Genomic DNA, 24,938 nt, shown 5'->3' with positions numbered 1-24,938 from the left:
GTTATGGGCCTTTGAACGTTAGGTGCGATTTTTTACATTTTCATAAAAAACGCAAAATCCTGCTATTGAGGGACCTGCTCAGGTTTTAAATCACTTTGAGAGGCCTAAATAAAAGTAAAACCCCATAAATTACCCCATTATAGAAACTACACCCCTCAACATACATAAAACAACTTTTATGAAGTTTATTAACCCTTTAATTGTTTTACAGGGGTTAAAACAAAATCGGATACAATTTTGAAAGTAAACTTTTTGGGCTAAATGAATGTGTTTTTCAAAAAATTTACAAATTCTCAGTGGATAAAATACCAAAATGCTCCACAAAATTTGATACCCAATCCCTCCCGCGTATAACAATACCCCATATGTAGTGGTAACCTGCTGTATGGGCACACGCCAGGGCATCGAAGGGAAGCTGCGCCATTCAGAGCAGATTATGCATTGTCACATTTATTGGCTATACAATCTTTATTTTTTTGGCAATTTGAACATATAAGGGCTTATTTTTTGCGACATGAGATGCACTTTACAAATAATTCATTTTCGTGGGTCATTAGCTTATTGATGAGATTTTATTAACTCTTGAATGTATGGGTGAAAAGAAAATTGTCAATTTTGGTTTACTTTTTTTTCGTATTTTTTGGGGGTCGCACACCTTACACTAAAAATACTATATTATCTTTATTCTATAGGTGATTACGATTATGGTGATACCTCATTTATACAGTTTTTCATTTATTTTTACAATTTTACTGGATAAAAACTAATATAGAGGAAATCTCATTTGTTTTTGCATCGCCATCTTTTCGGAGACGTAACTTTAATATTTTTTGGTTGACAGAGCTAGTTTTGGGCTTATTTTTTACGAGTTGAGTTGTTCTTTTCAGTGGTACCATTTTGGCGCACATAACTTTTTTTGATCACTTTTTAGAACATTTTTGTGTAGAGATTTTATGAAAAATGTACAATTTTGGCGTGTTTTACGGGTTTTGTTTTTACGGCGTTCACCCAGCGGGTCCAATAATGTTTCTGAGTTATTGTACGGATTGTTACGGACGCGGCGATACCAAATATGTGGGGTTTTTTGGCGATTTTGTGTTTTTTTCACTTTATTGCATGTGTATAGGGAATATTTGTGTTTAGGGGACTTTAACTTTATTTAATTAATTCTTTTTATTAAAAAATGATTTTATGTAGTGTTTTTAACATTTTTTATTAACTTTTACAGGTTAGCTTGAACAAGTGATCCACTGATCACTTGTTCAAGCTCTTCTTCACATTACACAGTGTAATACAGATGTATTACACTGTGTAATGTAACACACTGAGCATGCTGCGCATGCTCAGTGTGTTACAGCCGGGTCCTGCCAGAAGGCACGGACCCGGCTCACAGAAGAGGATCGCGCAGCCCCGGGCACCGGCAGTCCCGGGGCTGCGATCGGAGCAGCGGACCCCCCCGGTAAGCGCCGCGGGGGGGTCCGATTCTTCTCAAATGCCCCTAGCACGCCGCGGTCAGCGCGACCGCGGCGTGTCAGGGGTTAACACCCGCGATCGGAGAAATCTCCGATCGCGGGTGTTAGAGGCGGGTGTCGGCTATAATATATAGCCGACACCCGCAGCTTCTGGCGTGGGCTCCGTTCTGGAGCCGGCGCCAGAAGCATGACGTACTATTACCGCATTTTGCGGGAACGCACCTCCCGCCATGCAGTAATAGTACGTCAAATGTCGGGAAGGGGTTAAAATCAATTTTTAAAAACAGGCTAATGAGCCTGAGTGGCTCCTGTGATCTGGCTTTAAAGGCTTCTACACGGTCTCACCAAACCACCCCTCCCACCGCTACCTCATCACTTCCTCACTCACTTCCTGCTCACTGATTAATTGCTAAGGGAGAAGCAGGGGTTGAGATAGTGTAACAGCCCATAAAGCCAGATCACAGAGGCTCATTAACCCGATTTTAAAAGTGCAGTTTAGAGGAGAGGAGGTCATGTATAACAAATATAAAGAGCATACCACAGTCATGGTGCCTGGATTTATAAGTAAGTGTACTTTCCCAGGACCAGGAGCAGATTTGCACCTGGAAAGTTGCAAAAATAGAGAGAAAAAAGTGAAATATCTCACTGAAATATAAAAATACATAAAGTACACTACACAAGGTGCAGACAAAGGTGTACTTGAGAAACGGCAGCAGTAGTTGCAGTGAAAATTCGCAAAAAAAAAAACAAAGTTACAAAAAAAAGAAAAAACAAACAGAAATAAAGATACATGTTCCCCATTAAATGTTAAAATAAAAAACAGCAATATCTCTTTAGTAGCAGATTCTGCTGTGCTTGTTCTTCCATCTGCATGTTATTCCATTTGGGCAATTTACTGATGATGAGCCTCTGCAGTGCTTACATAGTATATTTTTTAATTATGACCCTAATTACCATAATTTGTCCTCCTTAAACCTGTTACTGTAAGTTAATCTCCATTGGGGAAGAGATAGACATTAGAATAAATGCACTCTATGAGGAAAGTGATACATTTCCCCATTAGCATGCGGGCAATTAAAAATAAGACATACAATATTCCGCAGGCAATGTACTAGCTATTTCTGTCAACAGAGTAAAGGCATTAGTCAGTTATGTTAGTAGATTTTTGCGCAGTACTAAGTCTTCACAAAAGCAGCAGGGTATGATATCTTCATATATGTGTCTAGATGGCTCATAATGTTTTAAAAACTCAGTTTATCCTTTTATATTCCAAGATTGTAGCTTCCCCAATTTTTCTGAAGGAATGTCCTTACATTGCTTTTCTATTAACAATCTAAATTGAGTTGTGACAAATCTCCTATATGACCAAAGGGAGTAACATTCTTCTGGTTGAATAATACAGTAGCAGCTCAAGGTAGAAAGCTAATAGGTGAGCAAATGGAGAACACACAAGTCCAGATACAACCCTGGAACAAAATCCACTCTTCATAGTCCTGCTACTAGCCATACACAAAAAGGTATGGGACTCATATTTCATTTTGTATTGATTTACATTGGACTGAAGAATAGAGTATATAGTTTGTACAACATTTTCACCTTCACATTTCCACCCCTCAAGAATGAAGCCTATTTGGGCTTACAGAATACAACAAGTGCTGTATTTGTGTTGTTTTTTAAAATATCTTTTTATCTAGCTTTTTTTCAACTGTAATAAAAGCAATGCATGATTCTCCTCCTCCCAAGTCTTTTGTTTTTGGAATTTTGGTTCCCATCACTGAAAGATCTTTGAACCCAATACCCCTACTGGTCCCTTTCTCGCACTCAGATACATAGAATTTTCGTTGCAGGAGACGAAATGCAGAAAGTATTTTGTTTCCGTAGAAACTATTACATTTCATAAATGTTCTTTACTAATACAGTGATGTTGTGTGGAACCCAAAATGACATATGTTTTGTAAGTAAAAAAGGTACTTTACATAGCTCCCTGTTTTCATGCTGCTATTGTGCATTTTGGTATCTTAGGCATATTTGTGTATTTATTCTGCATTTAGTGTACATGGGAATGCTAGTTAAGTCTTCACCCAAAAGTTTTAGAAATGTTTGTTTCCTGTATTCAAACAACCTCATGCTAAATAAGGTTTACTAGATTATATGTCCTGATGTCTGGGATATTCAAAACTCCTTAGGGCAGGTTTATCTCCCCTGTACACCAACTCCATGGAGGGGTGATGAGCTGGATGAGCTGGGTCTTGGGGTGGGATGGCCCTTGCCAGATCTTTCAGTGTTGATATCTTAATTCAACATCTAGAATTCCCATGTAAAGCCATCAGTGCCTGGTGCCTTTTTGGCTTTTAAAAAGAACCCTTAATGAGGGAACATCCCCACAAACCACACACAGTACAGTTACATATTACACTGATGTGTCTATCCATGGGATTAGAGTCACCATTCTTTTAAAAAAGACTTTAATTGATTTCTCTGTGCCAGTCATGGAGGCCGGCAGCTCCAGTATACAGTCAGGGAGGCGGGGAGCTCCAGTACAGTACAAAGTCATGGAGGCTGGGAGCTGCAGTGTACAGGCAAGGAGGCGGGGAGCTGCAGTACACAGTCATGGAGGCGGGGAGCTGCAGTATACAGTCGGACTACCCCTTTCCCCCTCCTCACTAACACTATTGATTGCTCTTCACACAGCCAAGTCTGCTCCCTGCTCAGAGTCCCCACCTTTCTCAGGGAGTGGTTTATGATATAGCAGAGCCAGAACAGAGATTCACCTGTCTCTTGCTCACCTCCTACCCAACCTTCAGGAATTTCATCTACCATTAGCCGTTTTAGCGTCAGTAAGGAGGGGGGAAGTGGTAGCTTCACTGTATACTGCAGCTGCCCGCCTCCATGACTGTGTACTCCCTCCATGTCTGTGTACTGCAACTCCCCTCCTACATGACTGTGTACTCCATTCATGTCTGTGTGCTGCAGCTGCCCGCCTCCATGACTGTGTACTGCAGCTCCCCTCCTCCATGACTGGAACAGGGGAATCAATAAAAGTCTTTTTTAGAAGAATAGTGTCTCTAATCTTATTGATATAGGCAGCAGTGGAACATGTATAAAGACATGAAAGGTACTGTCCTTGGTTTGTGGGTGGTTTGTGTGTGTGTGTTTGGGGGGGGATTCCCTGGTTACAAGTTCGGATTAATGAACTAATCCTATTTTGTAGCTCTAAAATGGTGATTTAGGTATTTTGTGTGACAGATCGTAAGAGGACTTTGGTCAGGTTAAATGAGAAGGTTTCAAATGTTGGTTGTGTAGAATACCATAAAGATATAATTGTTATTTCCTAGATTTGGACAAAAATCTTCCAAACCTTGCCAAATAGAAATGTATGGGCTTCCTTGTAGGTCTATACAAACCCCTAGTCTAAGAGCCATAAAAAATTCTTTCTTGATATAGATTGTTTTTCAAGAATTGTCATTTGTAGAAATTTATAAATTTATATTTGTAGAAAATTATATACTGTATATACTCAAGTATAAACCGACCCGAGTATGAGCCGTGGCACCAAATTTTACCACCAAAAATGGAGAAAACCTATTGACTCAAGTATAAGCCGAGGGTGGAAAATGCATTGGTCACAGCCACCCCACCCCAGTAGATAGCCAACTCCCCTCCTGCCAGCCCCCAATAGTATACAGCCAGCCCACCCAGCACTTAAAATAATAAACTTATATACTCACTCTCCGGCAGCCCCAATGTTCAGCACAGCTCCCCGAGTCGGTGCGGCTCCTCTTCTGTCTTCCCCATGGCTCCTCTTCTTTCTTGGGTCTTCTGTAACAGCCGGCATAGACGAGCTAAGAGGCAACTATCATCCTATTCTTTCCAACATCCAGTTATTGTTTAAGTGCTGTTTAGACTGACAGAGTCACAGTAAAACAAACCATATTTTAAAAACCCTGTTCGTGTGAAAGTATTATAGACTTACCTATGAAGTACTACAGCATTTCTAAGAATCATACAGTACCTTTGTGGCATATAGTATTAGACTATATTATTTCTGGTGACCAGTTATTTGTCTCTCCTTACACTCATGATCAACAAACACTGGGGTTCTGTTACCCCAACTTTAAAGGTAATTTCACAATTCAGTAAATTAATGTTATTGTTTGATGAAAAGTTTAAAATATTCTTTCTGTCTCAATTACTCACAATTTTTTAGATCTCTGCTTGCTATCATTCTATTGGAAGCTTCTATATTTACTTCCATTGGATAGAAATCAGTCCCTGGTCATGTGACGTCACACAGGTGCATGAGCCATTATATCACAGAGAGTAATCAGAGCCATGTGATACTAATCCCCAGTGGATTAACTTGAAGCTGATGGGCCCCAGTGCAAAGTTTGTGCCAGGGCCCCCGACTATAATGTATGGTTTATGGTACTAATCTTCTCATATGGGAAAGTGAGACCTTATGGGCCCCCTAAGCCTCTTGGGCCCGGTTGCACCCTCTGCACCCCCTCAAGTTACGCCCCTGTTAATCCCTCCTGCACCCGTGTGACATCACATGATAATGGACAGATTTCTATTCACTGGAAGTAAACATAGAAGATTCCTATACAATGAGAGAAAGCAGAGCTCTAGACAACTATAAGGAATTAATAGAGAAAGTATGTACGAATTGAAATATATTTAGCCGTTATATGGAGTGTAGACATTCCAGGCATTATGCACCTTTCATTACAATGGACTTTGCTTCCAAAAAGAGACATATTTAGAGATTGTTTCGTTTCCATGTGAGTGAGAAACAATTTATAAGGTAGCAATGCTTGTAAGAAGACACAAGCCATTCCCCTGACTTCCAGAGTAGAAAAAGAATGAAATGAAGCTTGTCTATTAAGATGAAAAAATTTGCTATGATTTAGTTCAGGAATTAGATATACAGTAAAATATAATATTTTATATTTAATATTATCAATGATTTCTTTATTCAGTATTAGATTTATCACAGACTACAGGAGAAGTTTGAAGGAGGAAAGGATGTATGGGACAGGTTTGCTTCTAGGGGTCAAGCTTACAGGATGCAAACCTGCGTCATGAGTTTTACCATCTACTTGCTGAATGTGGATGAAGAAAGACCACTGGACAATTATGTCTTAGATGTCACAGCAATAGACTGACATCCAGAGTGATTGCTAGTCAATAATGTCAATTGTGTCTACCTATTACAGCGTGGGCACAAGCCTCATATTATTGATGGGGGGTTTGTGAATTTGACCCTGAGGTCCCACTAAGCTGAAAAAAAACATGCCTATAATGGAAATTGTGGAAGAAATATGATGTGTTAGTAATGATAATGCCTCTAGGGATCTGGCTATATTGAACCGCATAATCTAGTTCTTGGATCAAGTTAGTATTTGTTATATGATAGCAGTTTATTATGTTATATGAGAATTCATTTGTAAAGCTGGCCTGACATATTAGGGTAGGGTGACATTTTCTTTGCACATGTTCAGCATATACAGTATGAACGATCTCGATAGTCACACTAAACATGTCGATAAGCTTCAATAGTTGGATAGAGGCCAAAACATGGTGTCTTTTATGACTCACAGAGACATTGGAGGGAATGATGAAGTAGATAAAGCAGGTCACAATAGAAAAGATATCTGGAGGAAAAAATAGTATATACAGTATATATAGAGTGTATGTATATTCAGTATGCAGCTAGGCTAGAGAGCCTTAGTCTGCACCAGATTATCCCTGTGTCTGATGCTGAATAATACATTTGGCATAGTAAAATAATGTAGAGTAATTATATGCAATATCTATTAGCTGGTCTAGCTTTTGCCAGAAAACCGCATCACAGAATTTTTGGCACACTTCATCATGTCAGAAAAGTGCCTAAAAACTGTCTGAACCCCTTAATTGTACCCCTGTGCTCTGAGAGATGAACTAAGCTTTATGTTACAGTCAGGAAAAACCTTCTGATTTCAGGAGAACCTATTGCAATCTAATGTAATGTAAATCTGTAAGTAGGGTTCCGAACTCAAATCCCACAGCAGATCATCATGGAGATCAGAATGAGGCTAATGGATTTAAAGGACATCTACCACCAGGATGAAGGATTGTAAAGCAAGTGCAATGACATGCTGATGTGTACTGCATCTGGCAGGATCCATTCTTCTTTTAGCCTCTTAAGCCCTTGTTTTAACAAAAAAGACATTTAAAATTATGGAAATGATCCTGAGGGGCTCCTGGCTCCAAAGGCATTAATAGAGCTTGGAGCCTTGCTGGCTCATTTGCATAATTTTTAAAGCCTTTTTTTCGTAAAAACTAGGAGAAAGGAGACATGGACAGAGGTAGCAAAAAGCAGCTTCCTGCTATTTATACTTAGCTAAGACATACAGATGCCTGGGGTGGTCAGTAAAACAAGTTGTTGACTAGGTGGACAGAAATCTAATGTGCATACATTTTGGTGATGAGGCAAAGGATGAAGAAGGAATTTTGCTACAAATTGTAATAACAAATTACAACAACATTGCATAATTTATATGTATTTAAAATACATCTTATATTTATACATATATATGTATATACTCATGTATATCTAATGTACAAAAATGTCTAAAATTGTCATAGAGTGGAACTATACTTGTAATCTATTTTTATTTGAATAAGTGACTTAAGTCATCATCACATGTATATAATGTTTGATCTTCTCTGCAATATGCATGCATTTTTCAAGGCCTAATTTATCAATCACGTGTCTGCTTTGTCACCTTTGGGCAATGTTTGAAGACTGAAATTCAAATGCTGTAAACACTTCCGCAGTTACCGTTGCTCTCCAGCAGATGGCAGTGACCACATAACATTTTTGCTGCAAGCTGGAGCTGTAATAAATTAAAGGCGCAAGTATATACTGCTGTCATGTATTTCAACAATAGCGGCAATCAATATACAAAATTATGAATAATATACAAAATAAGCAATCTTTCTTGTTTTATTACAACTAGCATGCCTTACAAACAACATTTCAGAAGAGTTTCCAGCATCTCTGCACAGCCTTTGCTTCATAACCTTCAAGATAATGTAATCTACTAGAAATAAAGCATCCAGATATTCGTATGAATGCTTGACTAATAAAAGCCTTGTAGGACATGAATTTTCCAATTCTGCCTTTTCATCATATCTAATAACTGGACCACATATATTTCTTTATACAGCAATTTTCCAAGGAACTTCGCCAGTGGCAAATGAATGTTGATATAACAAATGATTTGGCTACAAAACTTCTACGTGATTATTCCTCTGATGACACAAGGAAGGTGGAGCTGATGAAAGACAATATTAACATAACGTGGACAAGAATAAATAAAAGGTATGTCATGTCTACTCTCTGTACTGTAGATTTCACCAGTGCAAGGCAGAATGACAAAAAACAAAGCAACACAAAGGTCTAAAAATGTCATCTTGACATATTGTCATTTAGTATATATGTCATCTCGAAAAAGATTAACTGGTCTGGTCTAGGTATTTGTTTTATGTGATCAACAGCTTTTCAAGATAATGTTGTCTGGAGATTTTATGTCACACTGTGATACCCCATATATGTCCTATCTGTGTCCACCTAGTGGTGATTTTATGAATTGCAGCTGTAAAAGGATTCACGGATCTGATTAAAATTACATTTTTCTGTATTTTTTTGAGATATTAAGTCTTTAACCAAGTTCGAGGATAGTTATGTTAAGGATCCATACAATTAAAGGCATTTTTAACCTTATTTTTTTATAATCAATAAACTTTTATTGAAAATTTTTCTTTTTGTAAACAACAAGAATTAAAAACAAAACAATTCACATGTTTTGGCAGAGCAAGTAAGAGCGTATAAACACAGGAACATTTACATGGCATAAATATTAGTGCGTCGTACAATAACTGTGGTATAATATCTAGGCATTTTTTTATTTTTTTGACTAACTTTGAATAAATCAACAGTAAAGTGTGTTTAGGTGAGAAATAACACTGGACATTATATGACATTACCGGCTCTGGCATATATATATATATATATATATATATATATATATATATATATATATAGAAAAAAGAAAAGTTCTCAGCGGCACTGCTGGTAGGGTAATAGTGGGTGCACGCACTAACGGGTCGGCTACATCCCACAGTCCATATACAAATAGAAAAATAGGCGGCACTCCAAAATAGTGGAAATAAGTCAAGTGGTTTTTATTCCCAAGCTGCCTGGGAATAAAAACCACTTGACTTATTTCCACTATTTTGGAGTGCCGCCTATTTTTCTATTTATATATATATATATATATATATATATATGGCCATGATAAACCCCCTTCCCCTCCTTTTTGCTCCGACACTTGTGTTTCTTTTTGGTCCGATACTGCAGCTCCTCTGAGCTGTTCTACACATGACCTGTAGACAGAGCGGCATTGCCCCCACTTGTCAATGTAATATTGCAAAAAATAAAATATAAAGAGAATTTCCCCAAAATATATCAAATAGTGTTTGATATGAGATTTGATATGAGATCCATGTTGTGCACTTTGAACCTTGGTAACAAAACAAAATAACAGCAGCCCTTGTTTTCAGACACATACATAAACACTACAGATACCCAATTCCTCAATTTCCAAAATATTTTTTCGATATATAAAAACGTCAATATGATTTCTTTATTGTTTTCATATAGTTGTGAAGTTTCTGACAGATTCAATTCATACCTTTTCTAAAAAAAAAAAATTGAATATTACTGAGAGGTGTGCAATGGGTAACGCAATGTGTGAATGTAAACAATACACTGGGGAGCATTAGATTTTTACAGTGTGCCTGTATGTCATCTTCAATAACTGGTAAGCTTTCACCAGATACCGCAGTAAACCACATAAAGGGCACATTTTAAGCTGGTATCATTTCCTAATGAATTTCACAAAATGTCATAGTTTAATTTTCTCAAACTCTGCCCTTTTCTGGATGATTCTGTATTGCCTTCATTTAGTGTATACTCTGGACACTTAAAACATGTGCATTTTTTCTACATTAGGCAGAATATATCAAATTCTCTCACACGGAGGATTTCAGCAAAGTGCAAGGAAATAAAATTCATGGCTAACAATTTCCATAAAACACCACTTAGAAGTTTGTAGCTGTAGAGGTACAGGAGCAATGTTAACATTAATGCTTTGTTAAGTTTTTCTTTCTCACATGTTTCAAATATAAAACATTTACACAATGAATGTTATGTAAGGAAAAAGGCAACTGAAAGCATTTCCATCTGGAGAGAACCCCCATTTATTGGTATTTGACCCAAATAGTCAGTTATTTTGTTGGTTAACAAAAGCAATGAGCAGATTATGGATAATCCCGGTCTCCTACTTAAGAACACCCGACTTACAGACGACCCCTAGTTACAAATGGACCTCTGGGTGTTGGTAATTTACTCTACTTTAGCCCAAGGCTATAATAATCAGCTGTAGGAGTTATCAGAGGTGTCTGTAATTGAGCTTTATTGTTTGTTTGTTTTTTAATTGCAAAGGTTTTTATTAATTTTCGTAATATAGGTACAATCTTTTACATATAACAAGTAATAAACATTGTTATATACATTCATAACAAAATAAAGCATATCATATCATTCAATTTGTACCAGGGTAAGTATCGGGGAGGGTAACCATTGGGAGAAAGTGGAGATGAGGAGAGAGGAGAGGGAGTTGATGCCGCTCGAGCAGGATCCTGGTTCTAATGACAGCCCAACATTTTTAAAATCCACAGTCACAGAGACTAAAAAGATTTTGGGTGGGGTTACAATTATAAAATATGCAGTTCCAACTTACAAATTCATACAAATTCAAATTAACAAAAAAAAACTACAGAACCTACCTTGTACATAACCCGGGGACTGACTGTACTTATGCACGGGAAGTTAAATACTGGGCCTTATATTTAAACCACATTTGGTGAAGAAATAGTATAAGCTATATAATACCTATCTATTTGTGATGAATCAGAGACATAACTATAAGTGTGCAGTCCTAGAGTATAAAGGGGTTGGCTACTTATACCAGAGTTTAACAGGGAAAGTATATAGACCCTAATAAGGTCAACCAAATTATACACAGCCTGCTAAAAGTTTACGTTCACCACCAAGAGGCACAGATCATGTGACCATGTGTCTTCCTGTGACATCCCATGTTGAGATCAGCTTTATATGACTTACTGTCATATACGGTCCATCATAATCATGATGCATTACTGCCTAACAAACCACAAAGTTTGACATGGTAGGTATAGTATGTTTTACCCTGTCAAGGTTTTATACTTACCCTGTTAAAGTTTGGTATGCGTGGCCAACCCCTTTAAAAGGTATGTTTCTAATGTTAAATCACTGGGGCTGTATCACACTATCAACTTTTTATTACTATGACATCACTGTGTGCTTTACACTTGATGCTGATCCTTTTATACCCTCAAGTGTTTATACCATCAACTGTTCGGTCTTAAAGCAGCTATCAGGTTACTCCATAGAAAAGCTGGACTAAATACAGTGGACAAATATTATTTTGTCATTTGAGTCGGTATTTTCTTGTGAAAAACTGTTCATATTCGAGTTTGAGTTTATATGGAAGGAAAGCTGTCAATCACTCTTGAGTTGTGGCAGAATGTGCTCTAGTTTTATATGGAAATATTGAATACAAAATTGTATATTCCTTCCTCAATTCAATTTTTGTCTCTATATACTTGACTCTTCGTGGTCAGGGTAGCTTAAGAGACAGATGATACTCTAAAGGTTTTTTCCACCCCATGAGTGGGCAGGGATAAAAAATATTGTTATAATAATAAAGTAACGCAATAAGACCATTGAGCCCAGTAATTGGCTGCAGCAGTGAAATGTTTAGATCACTCCAGTCATCTAAAGTTTAGGACACTCTAAGTAGTGGCTAGGATCAAAGGGTTGGATAACTTATTTGTCATTTTACAGCATTGCCAATACATAGAGAGAAAAATGTAAAACTGGAATTACCCCTCTAACGTTATGTTTAAATGGCATTTATATTCATGTGGATAAGGCTAATTGAAAAGGGCTCTTCAGTGCATGGCCATCTTATGTGGTTTAAGTGGTGTTTCCAGCTATGAAACCACAGCAAGATTGGGTAGAATCAAAAGGAAGTATGTGTCTTTGATTTGCTATATAGCAAGTTTTTGTTAACCAAAGGCTTAATTGGTGGGCCCTAATACAAAATTGGTATCAGGCCTCATAACTATAATGTGTTATTTCTAGTACTGGCCTCCTCAAATGTGCAGGAGGCTGAGTCCAGGATCGGAGTCCTGGCCAAGACAACACTCAGAGTACACCCCTGGCCAAACCTGTATTCATCTGGAATGGACACTGTAACAATCCAGTAACCAGTGAGAGCATGACTTCAGCCCTTAGACAACTGTTCTATGCTGTAAACAATCTCTACACATTCTGCCACTAGTTCTAAATTCCTGTGGAGCTACAACATTGGGGCTTATTTACTAAGGGTCCTCTGATCGCATTTTTGTCGGGTTTTCCGCCGCTGAGACAGGTATTTAGCAGGCAATTGTGCCGCAGGCAATCGGATTTTGGCGCAATCGCGCAGAATTTCATGCTACACAAACTGGGGGAAAGGGGGCAGCCCGTCGGACAATACGACGGAATCGGACAAACCGCAGGATTTAACTTCAAAATTGTGTCGCAAGACATGCCATTACATACACCAAGAGGGAGATGGTGAACTCCGGCGGACCAGATCGGGGAAGCGACACATTCAGGAAATCGTGCGCATGATCTTATTGAATCATGGCACAGTGCATTGTCGTCGGACATTGCACTTTCGGGAACTCCTCCGGACGGGTAAGCAAATTTTCCCCATTGTGTTATTGTCATTTCAAAACCTGCAAAATTGCTTATGTCAGCTGATGTGTATAACACATACACATCCGTTCATAAATATGTTGTATCCACTTTGCTGGATCCACCGTTTGTATTTGTTGTATTGAAGTTGCTCTTCTGCTTTAACAAGTTTCTAGCATTCCCTTCTATAAACCCAAATTCCAAATTTTCTTTTTTTTTCTACTCCTTTCATTTGTGCATTTTCCATCGCTCGTAAAAATAAATGCGCCTTGAAGAGGTAAATGAGTTAAGTTAATGTATTGGCTAATGGTACTCCCACAGATCCTTCCTAATTCCTTCATCTCGCACACAATCTGCATTGTTATACCGCAGTATAGAACCAGGAGGGTGGTGGAGAAAGAATAATGGAGACCAGATAATTAAAGTGAAATAAGGAACGACAAGGTGAATGAAAAATGTGCATGCCATTTTTATCTTTAATTAAAAAAGGCAGATAAATTGAAGCAGTCTGTCAGCAGGGGGGATCTTTTGCGTGTTATTACTTTTTAAAGTTGGGGGAATTTTCATTTTGAGAAGAAAGAGAGTGGTAACAGTTTATGAGCGGAGAGGAGACGGCTTCCGATATTAAACTACAGACTGCAGCTGGTTGTCTTGCAGGGGATCTTTGAAGAGCTGAATAGGGGATGAAAGAAGAGGGGGATTCTGTGTGAAAAGCAGATATCTGGGACGGAAGCCACAGCTGGGATAGAGTAACAGATGGAATAAGTGCATACTACCCTTGGGTCTAGAGTATACAATGTATAGAAATAAATTATAAAAGGGATGAAGGCGGCACTCACCGAGTCTGTGAAACAACTTATCTTTATTCGGCAGACGGTGTGGTACAGGGGGAACACTGGAGCCATACGGCGACGGGCCGTTTCGCGCTCACTAGCGCATCTTCAAGCCGTTGACGTCATCCGCCCGCGACGCGCAGAATATATGCGAGGACGCCGGCGGCTGTCGTCAAGGGAACAGTATAAACAAAGGTGAGAGGCACATGCACGGACATTAAAAGATTTAAACAAGTGAAGTTAAAAACAACTACAAATATATGTACATAACTCCGGCTTGGAGATGAGAAGCACTAATACAAGGCATACACGGGGGTAACATGGTAATAGATAAGGGTATCTGTGATGCACTATGGAGGGAGAAACGGACATAAACGTTATAGAAAGACGCTAAGGTCATTTCTATCGTTCATGCCCAATGGTCCCATAGCATTAAATCTGATAATGCATTTACTTTCGTGTTGCATAAGGATTTTATTCCTGTTACCTCCTAAAGGATCCGTAGTCACCATTTCGATACCCGCAAATCTGAGGATATTGGGATTGCCCTCGTGATGAGTTCTAACATGCTCAATCAACCGAGGGCAGCCAATACCATTTTTTATGGACCTTTGGTGTTCCTGAAACCGTACGTTCAGTCTGCGTATGGTTTTTCCTATATAGAAAAAGTTACAGGGGCAAAACACGATGTATACTACGTAAGTGGACTTGCATGAGATAAAAGATGTGACTTTTTGTACTTGTCCTCCGAATTTTATCCATTTAAGTTGACTATTAAAACGGCAACTGCTACATCCCCCACATCTAAAATTTCCCACAGGCGTGGTTTTTTCCAACCATGTAGACCTGGGGGTGTGGAAGCGGCTACTAACCAGAGCCTTTCTTATAGTGGGTGAACGTCTAAATGCAATGTGAGGGCGTGTGTCGGTAAAGTGATGTAATTGTGAATCCTGTTTCAAGATACTCCAATTTTTTGTAATGGCATCACGTATTATTTTTTCATAGGGACTGAACTCAAAGGAGAACACCGTTCTCTCCTTGTTCTCTTCATGGGTCTCTCTATATGTATTAGTACTGTCTTTTGTGTCTTTTTTCTTTGAGCGATATAATAACTCTTCCTGTGGTATCCCCAACACTTTATTATATGCTTCATTTATAAGATGTTCAGGGTAATCCCTGGCTCTCAGCCTGACTTTTAATTCTTCTGCTTGTGTCAGGAAATGAGTGATATCATTATTGATACGTCTTAGCCTAAGAAACTGGCTATATGGGAGTCCCCTCTTAGTGTGACACGGATGATGACTATGGAAGTGAAGGAGTGAATTAGTGGCCGTTGCCTTACGAAATGCCATAGTATTAAGTCCACCTCTCTCCTCCCTTATCTTGACGTCTAGAAAGTCTAGTTCATTACCCCCATATACGGCAGTAAACCGCATATTCATGTAGTTGTCGGAATTAAGGTACTCGACAAATTGTAGAAATTGCGTGTGTGTGCCTTCCCAAACGATGAAAACATCGTCCACATATCTGTGGAACGCCTTCAGGTTCACGAGGAATGGGTTGTCCAGAGAAAAGACACGGCGGCTCTCGAAGCAAGCGAGAAACAGGTTAGCAAGGGTACAGGCAACAGGCGTACCCATGGCCGTGCCAGTTCTCTGGACAAACCACTCGTCGTCGAACATGAAGGCGTTGTGCGAGAGCACAAACCTTAAACCCTCGCAAACGAAATTAATGAACTCAGGACTCCTGTGTGCGTTTGTGAGGATTTCACGAATACATTGGACACCTAGGTCCTGAGGGATACGGGTATAAAGACTTTCCACATCGATCGAGGCCAAAGAATAACCCTCCTTCCAGTCAATACTTTTGACGACTTGAAGAAATGTGTTCGTATCTTTTAGGTATGACGGGATCTCCTGAAGGAGGGGACGAAGAAGCCAGTCTAAATACTGGGACAGAGGTTCGGTTAGGGATCCAATACCGGCCACGATGGGACGGCCGGGGGGGGCGGAGAGGGATTTATGGACCTTAGGTAAAAAATACCAGACAGGATGCCTGGGGTATTCTGGTAGTAATTTCTTGGCCATATATTCAGATATAACATTACGTTCTACACTCTCTCTAAGGAAGGTACGTAGCCGTGTCTGGTACCTAAAAGTGGGGTTAGATGGTAGAGGGGTATAAGTCTCCACATCCCTCAGCTGTCTATTAGCCTCCATTTTGTAGTACTCCCTGGTCATGACTACCACGTTGCCCCCCTTGTCCGCCGGTTTAAATATAACATTGTTTTGTGTTTATCTTTGTTGAACAAAGGTTTGAATTTTGCTGTAACCAACGTATTTGACGAGGTTCAATTTGAAATCGATTTGTTTAAGGGTATCCCGAAACTTAATTTAAAAAAATTCTTTGCGGATAAAACACATTCCCCAGAATCGTTAAGAGACGGAGAGATACCAGCTATTGTTGGCCCACTCGGTTTCTCCCCCCCAGACCTCCCCACGGATATGGATATGTCGGTTATTAATTGCTTACTTAGCTTGGATATCGACGGTACCGATGATAGTTGCCCTGAACCCTCTGTGCCCCCTATCGTGAAAATTGAAGCCTTCAAAAAAGGTGTTGGCTCCACGTTTTGCCCCCCCTTGGTAGCCGGTTCTCCCCTAGATATTTTTTACCAGCGTGTAAAAGAGGATGTTAAGGCCCTGGTGTACCCCTTAACCCCAGGAAACCTTTCTCAAGGCGAATTATCCGCCCTCCGCTGGCTTAAAACACAAAACAATGTTATATTTAAACCGGCGGACAAGGGGGGCAACGTGGTAGTCATGACCAGGGAGTACTACAAAATGGAGGCTAATAGACAGCTGAGGGATGTGGAGACTTATACCCCTCTACCATCTAACCCCACTTTTAGGTACCAGACACGGCTACGTACCTTCCTTAGAGAGAGTGTAGAACGTAATGTTATATCTGAATATATGGCCAAGAAATTACTACCAGAATACCCCAGGCATCCTGTCTGGTATTTTTTACCTAAGGTCCATAAATCCCTCTCCGCCCCCCCCGGCCGTCCCATCGTGGCCGGTATTGGATCCCTAACCGAACCTCTGTCCCAGTATTTAGACTGGCTTCTTCGTCCCCTCCTTCAGGAGATCCCGTCATACCTAAAAGATACGAACACATTTCTTCAAGTCGTCAAAAGTATTGACTGGAAGGAGGGTTATTCTTTGGCCTCGATCGATGTGGAAAGTCTTTATACCCGTATCCCTCAGGACCTAGGTGTCCAATGTATTCGTGAAATCCTCACAAACGCACACAGGAGTCCTGAGTTCATTAATTTCGTTTGCGAGGGTTTAAGGTTTGTGCTCTCGCACAACGCCTTCATGTTCGACGACGAGTGGTTTGTCCAGAGAACTGGCACGGCCATGGGTACGCCTGTTGCCTGTACCCTTGCTAGCCTGTTTCTCGCTTGCTTCGAGAGCCGCCGTGTCTTTTCTCTGGACAACCCATTCCTCGTGAACCTGAAGGCGTTCCACAGATATGTGGACGATGTTTTCATCGTTTGGGAAGGCACACACACGCAATTTCTACAATTTGTCGAGTACCTTAATTCCGACAACTACATGAATATGCGGTTTACTGCCGTATATGGGGGTAATGAACTAGACTTTCTAGACGTCAAGATAAGGGAGGAGAGAGGTGGACTTAATACTATGGCATTTCGTAAGGCAACGGCCACTAATTCACTCCTTCACTTCCATAGTCATCATCCGTGTCACACTAAGAGGGGACTCCCATATAGCCAGTTTCTTAGGCTAAGACGTATCAATAATGATATCACTCATTTCCTGACACAAGCAGAAGAATTAAAAGTCAGGCTGAGAGCCAGGGATTACCCTGAACATCTTATAAATGAAGCATATAATAAAGTGTTGGGGATACCACAGGAAGAGTTATTATATCGCTCAAAGAAAAAAGACACAAAAGACAGTACTAATACATATAGAGAGACCCATGAAGAGAACAAGGAGAGAACGGTGTTCTCCTTTGAGTTCAGTCCCTATGAAAAAATAATACGTGATGCCATTACAAAAAATTGGAGTATCTTGAAACAGGATTCACAATTACATCACTTTACCGACACACGCCCTCACATTGCATTTAGACGTTCACCCACTATAAGAAAGGCTCTGGTTAGTAGCCGCTTCCACACCCCCAGGTCTACATGGTTGGAAAAAACCACGCCTGTGGGAAATTTTAGATGTGGGGGATGTAGCAGTTGCCGTTTTAATAGTCAACTTAAATGGATAAAATTCGGAGGACAAGTACAAAAAGTCACATCTTTTATCTCATGCAAGTCCACTTACGTAGTATACATCGTGTTTTGCCCCTGTAACTTTTTCTATATAGGAAAAACCATACGCAGACTGAACGTACGGTTTCAGGAACACCAAAGGTCCATAAAAAATGGTATTGGCTGCCCTCGGTTGATTGAGCATGTTAGAACTCATCACGAGGGCAATCCCAATATCCTCAGATTTGCGGGTATCGAAATGGTGACTACGGATCCTTTAGGAGGTAACAGGAATAAAATCCTTATGCAACACGAAAGTAAATGCATTATCAGATTTAATGCTATGGGACCATTGGGCATGAACGATAGAAATGACCTTAGCGTCTTTCTATAACGTTTATGTCCGTTTCTCCCTCCATAGTGCATCACAGATACCCTTATCTATTACCATGTTACCCCCGTGTATGCCTTGTATTAGTGCTTCTCATCTCCAAGCCGGAGTTATGTACATATATTTGTAGTTGTTTTTAACTTCACTTGTTTAAATCTTTTAATGTCCGTGCATGTGCCTCTCACCTTTGTTTATACTGTTCCCTTGACGACAGCCGCCGGCGTCCTCGCATATATTCTGCGCGTCGCGGGCGGATGACGTCAACGGCTTGAAGATGCGCTAGTGAGCGCGAAACGGCCCGTCGCCGTATGGCTCCAGTGTTCCCCCTGTACCACACCGTCTGCCGAATAAAGATAAGTTGTTTCACAGACTCGGTGAGTGCCGCCTTCATCCCTTTTTTACTTGTTACATGGACTTGTTTTTTCTCTGGCTGAGCAACACCGTTTTGGAACCTTTATAGCAGCGGTTTCTTTACCTTCCTACTCCTATACCTTCTACTCCTAGTAGACTGATACACCTGTATTGGACAGACACCGTAATTTGAGCGGTGCAGAGACGCTTTTTTCTTCTTGCGAAGTTGCATAGAAATAAATTACCAGGCACCTAAAGTTGAATTGATAAAATTTTGACAGAAATGACTACCTTTTACAACTTCTTTAATGAATATGAAAACAATCATATGAATATTAGAAACACCTTAAACAATAATTATGAAATGAATAATTCATAATGCATAATGGCAACAAAGCAATAGTTGTATTACAGTTTCAGTGAATCTACTTTCACTGATAGACATGGAGTTGTAGCGTTGTAGAGAAGAGAGGTAAGCATTTGAGTATTTTTTTTATAGTATTGTATGTTAAAGCATCTTTATTCCCATTGCCTATGAAGAAAAGTATCCAGGCCACACTTGTACATGTCCTACCTTACCTTTCCTGGGTGGGTGATGAGCAGTGTCTGGTTTTCTCCACACATACCGCTCATAGTCTTAAGAGTCCTTCATGTTTTATTTGCAAAATGTGTGATGGCTTCCCTCTATCGCCCTACTGCATCTCTGGAGCTCAACCACAGTGATCTTGGGGTTCTTATTTAAAGAGATATTCCCATCTGGGCATTTACATTTATTTGAATTCATTTGCCATATGTAAACATTTCTTCAATTGGATGTTATTAGAAAAATGTTCCTGTGTGAAGATAATCTTTCATAAATGTAGTCATGTTGTCCCTTAGAAACCAGATAGCTTCCTCGGATACGACCACCTCACATTTTGGCAGCAATGGCCAGAGATGCACTATAGAGCCGTGCCTGACCACCTGGCTTCAGCGATCGTTACTACAGGACGGCTGTGGGACGTACAGTAACTCCAGGACATTTCATATACAAAAACATTTCGTTTTTTTTTGTGCAATCACTCCAGCAGAGATGGCCGCATCTGAGAAAACCATCTTGTTTCTAAGAGACAACATGGCTACATTTATGAGAAATTATCTTCACACAGGAACATTATTTTTAATAACTTCCCATTGAAGAAATGTTTACATTTGGCAAATGAATCCAATTAAATGTAAATGCCCAGATGGGAATACCCCTTTAACTCTCTCACCAAGACTCTTCTCCCACAATTGCTTACTTTGGCTGGATGTCCAGGTCGAGGAAGAGTTGCGGTCATCCGAAACTTCTTCCATTTAAGGATTATGGAGGCCACTATTAGAAACATTAAATGCTGTAGACATTGTTTTGTAACCTTGGCCACATCAATGCCTTGCCACAATTCTGTCTCGGAGGTCCTTGGGAAGTATCATAGACCTCATGATTCTCATGTGCTCTGACATGCACTATGAGCTGTGATGTCTCATATAGACCGGTGCATGAAATTGCTAATCAAGGACAATGAGTTTTATTAAAGACAGCTGGACTCCAATGAAAGAGTAGAATCATCTCAAGGAGGATCAGAAAGAAATGAATAGTATGTGAGTTAAATATGTGTGTCAGAGTAAAGGGTCTGAAAATTTATATTTCTGTTTTTCTTGTTTAACAAATTACCAAAAATATCTACATTTCAGGATTTTCTGTCAAGATAGGATGTAGAGTGTAAATTAATGAGCAAAAAGGGAACTTTTTACTTCTTACCAATTGCCTGCAATGAAACAAAGAGTGAAAAAATTTAATTGGTCTGAATATTTTCCATACTGTTCTTCTATAGCAAAATGTCATATCCTAGTGAACCTATGCATCCGTACCTTCTGAAAGCAAACCTGTCACCAGGAATGTCAATGTTAGCTGGTGACAGGTTGCATTAGCCATGCTATACTGATTTAAAAATTGCCAGGCAATGTGAATTAAACTTATATAAACTACTGAAATTATTCAGAATGCTGACAAAGGGATTTTTAACATCCACATAGCATAGGCTATTGGAACCTGTCACCAGCTAAAAATCACCTTATCAGTGCCAGGTTCCCTTTGAACTAAGCTTGTTGTTTCCAAGATCCCACTCCAAGGTGCACTGTGGGGCTTATTTACTAAGGGTCCGCGGACGTACTTTCGGCGGATTTTCCAGCGTTTTCGGGATTTGCACAGCTGTGACACATTTTTAACAGGGGATTGTGTTGCACGTGATCGGATTTTGGAGTAGCTGCGGACGATCCGTCTGATTCGGACTGAGCGCGGGATTTAAGATTCAAAATGTGTCGCAAGACAATGCACTTACATGCACCAGGAAGAAGATGGTGAACTCTGTCGGACCTGAGCGGGGAAGCGACACATGCAGGATATCGGGTGCACGATCTTAGTGAATCACGGCACAGTGCATTATCATCGGAACAATGCACTTTCTGTGAACCCTTCCGGATGGTAAGTAAATGTGCCCCAATGTGTAAGATGCTTATTGTGGGAAACTTCCGATTCAGATGGTTATTGCTATATATGCAGCAAAAGGAGATGGCAGTGGGTACAAAAACTGCATTGTATGTAATTGTAAAGGATTTTGGGAAAACCGCAATCTACTGATCGCAGAATTTATTGTTATGTGGCGTTTTCTAAATTCCCTAGTGTAAGACTAATGAGTAGTCCAAAGCAAGCCAATCTACAAGCAAATGCCCACTTAAACCATTATGATTTATTGTTAAATGACACTTTCAAGCTGGAACAGGTTCAAATTATGTATCTCCATCTACATTTTTTGCCTGTCTCAGATTCATTTTCTAGTTTTCCCTTCTGAAAAACCTCAGATCTGACACTTTTATTCATTTGTAAACATGCATTTTTTATAATGTATCTGTGGTCATCTGTCTAAGCTAATACACATACTTAAATGACTACATGACATATATGCACAGTCTGCAGTCTTAGGTGACAACCAACCAAGGGAACAAAGCATTCAGTCAGAGTATAGAATATGCTTCTCTATTACAGCCTTACAGACATCATCATATTTTACTAAAAGTTATGTATGTATATAAACGTATAGAGAGGTAGAATTAAAGATGGTGTAAATGAATATGGAGATACTGGAGAGAGAGATACGTTATGTAGCTATTGTAAGTAGACAGATAGGGACAGTGTGGCAAAAAAAGAATTCTTGAGGCAGGTCACTGTCCTTCAGAAAATATATTTTTCGTATCCTAGGTTAGATAGATATCCAAAGAAAAAAGCAGCACTCCAATACAGTGAAAAAAGTGGTATTTTAATTTACCTTTAGCTCATTTCAGGTATCGCAGCTGAAAAGTTGCAAGAGGTGGAAGAAAATACTCCTTTTTTCTCTATATTAGAGTGCTAGTTTTTTCTTTGGATATCTATTTTTTGGATATTCATATGGAATCTTCTTGGTGAGAGTGCTGGATAGCACCTATTGCTTTTGAAAACTTATAGACAATGCTTCTGGTTTTTTTGTATTCTTTAGAGTGTACCTACCTGCTTTCATTCATGATTATTATGCTGCTTGGACATATAGATAGACATGAAGAATGATAGATTTTTAAAAAAATTGCCAGGTAGATTTATAATATATGAACAGATAGATACTGTAGATTAATGGATGCATTAAGATACAAAGTAGAATGGGCATGTAAATATAGACAGATAATGTATGGGGAGGTACTGTAAATTGATTGATACATAAGTACTGAAGATGATAGAAAGGTACTGTAGATCAATAGATAAATATTGTAAATAGATTATGCAATAATGGTTAGATAGATAACAAAATAGATAATACATATACTGTAGTAACTAACAAATAGATTGACAAATACTATAATAGATTGACAAATAGATTAGATAATAATGGATATGAATAAAAATAGATAGATAATAGATAGATGTAGGGAGATAAAAAGATAGTATATGGTCTGTAGATAGATTGTCAAATAGGTTAGAAAAAATTAGATATACCAGATAGATAGATAGATAAAAAAAGGGAAAGAGCAGCACAAACCTGGGTGGGTGCAGATAGCCGTAAACCCCTTGGCTGGGGTTCAGTAAGTAGGCAGCACTCCGGAGTAAGTGGAAAGAGGTGAGTCTTTTATTCCATCAGTGCAACGAAATGTTAGATAGATAGATAATTGATAGATAGATGATAGATAGATGGATAGATTAAAAAAACTGAGATACAATTCCTGATAAATGTCCCCCATAGCGTCAGTGTAGATGGATAAAACTTTTTGAGACAGGTTACATGACTAAAGCTAACAGAATCCTTTAGGAAGATATAAATGGTATCCAAGGTTTTATTTTGTCCTCAAAGTCTCTGTGTGTATGAAAAGAACATCTAAGTCATTCATATCTGATTTGGAAACACAAACATTATTTCAGCTATCTTTCCAAATCAGAGTCTAATATTGTTTCTGCACAATCTGTGTAATCCTCTGAAAGTCAAAGCAGCGTGCAGTTGAAGGATTTTCAGCTGTGGCAAAAGGCATTCACAAGAGATGAGTGAATTTAAAAGAAAATAGTTATTGTATAAGTTAGCAAGTTAAATTGCTACATCTACTGCATCACTTTTGCACCTCGGTGGAATTGTAAATGCAAACTTATTTCCTGAGAGATAAGCTGGCCTGCAATTTTCAGGTAATTGGAAGAAGCAGACCTGAGTTGAGTTCTGTCAAGCTGATTTCAGTCTTAAGATATGATGATGATTATTGTGTCAAATGCAATCAACGATGTTAGCCTTGAACTGACAAGAGGGATGGTTGTTTTTAATTCCGATTTTTATATAAAGTAGACCTCCAATGAACACATAGTCACAGCTGGTTAAAGGGAAAAAAAGCACAAATTGATGTATGTGTGCGCAGATTAGCAAGGTAACAGGTCAGCAAATAGTGAGAATCCCTCTCTGTAATGAAGCTGGCCTGTGTCATCACATAGGCAAGCAACTTTTAAAATATTTGTTATTTCCGTGAACGAATTGTGCTATATGTATCGTAATATCACAATTGTTTTCCATACGACAGTGAATATTACTGAGGAAATAATTATTACCTACCAGAATATAAACATTAGTGTATGCCACCATCTTTATTATTGTTATTATTTCTCCTGTTTTTATTATGACTCTTATAGATGCCTCCAATAATATTAAGAGAGATGTAAGTTAAAAGGAATCCACATTCTAAAGTCGGGTGTCTTCACGTGCCAGAAAAAAAAAGTAGATATCATGTTCATGGTGCTGATTGGTTATCCATTATGGGAAGAAGTCGGGTGGCCATTTTTTCTTTATATCATTAATATTCTAAAAAAAAAAAAATCAGAATTGACTTATCAATTATTTTGTGCATGATTCCTCAAAGGAAAACACAAGACTTCCTTTTGGACAAACAATTGGACACCTGCCAGAACAGGTTTTTTTCCTCATTATTAACGGCAAAAATGAAATGAAAGCCTGTCAAATCCTTAAAGGGGTATTCCTATTTCAGCAAATTAATGTTATTGTTTGTGTAATTAAAGGTTGTATAGGTTTCCAATATACTTTCTGCAACAGTTTTCTAGATCTCAGCTTGCTGTCCTTTTATAGAAATCTTCTATGTTGCTTTCAGTGGACAAAATTTGACCACGGTCACACAG

General features: G+C 39.0%; 1 protein-coding gene across 14 annotated transcripts in view; it reads left to right on the top strand.

The window, feature by feature from the left end:
* Positions 1 to 24,938, top strand: part of DMD (dystrophin) — a 1,566,296-nt gene that overhangs the window by 1,086,712 nt on the left and 454,646 nt on the right. For all 14 annotated transcript variants that reach the window (XR_011853162.1, XR_011853161.1, XM_072135922.1 and 11 more), the window contains one exon: positions 8,684 to 8,838. Coding sequence is in view for 12 of the 14 variants with exons in the window: in XM_072135922.1 (XP_071992023.1) it covers positions 8,684 to 8,838 (155 nt within the window). In the remaining 2 variants the exon portion in view is untranslated. The remainder of the gene's footprint in view (positions 1 to 8,683; positions 8,839 to 24,938) is intronic.

The sequence above is a fragment of the Engystomops pustulosus genome, chromosome 2 (genome assembly GCF_040894005.1).
Source record: "Engystomops pustulosus chromosome 2, aEngPut4.maternal, whole genome shotgun sequence".
NCBI classification, from domain to species: Eukaryota; Metazoa; Chordata; class Amphibia; order Anura; family Leptodactylidae; genus Engystomops; species Engystomops pustulosus.
The sequence above is the reverse complement of the archived record's forward strand: the minus strand, read 5'-3'. Positions and strand labels throughout refer to the sequence as shown.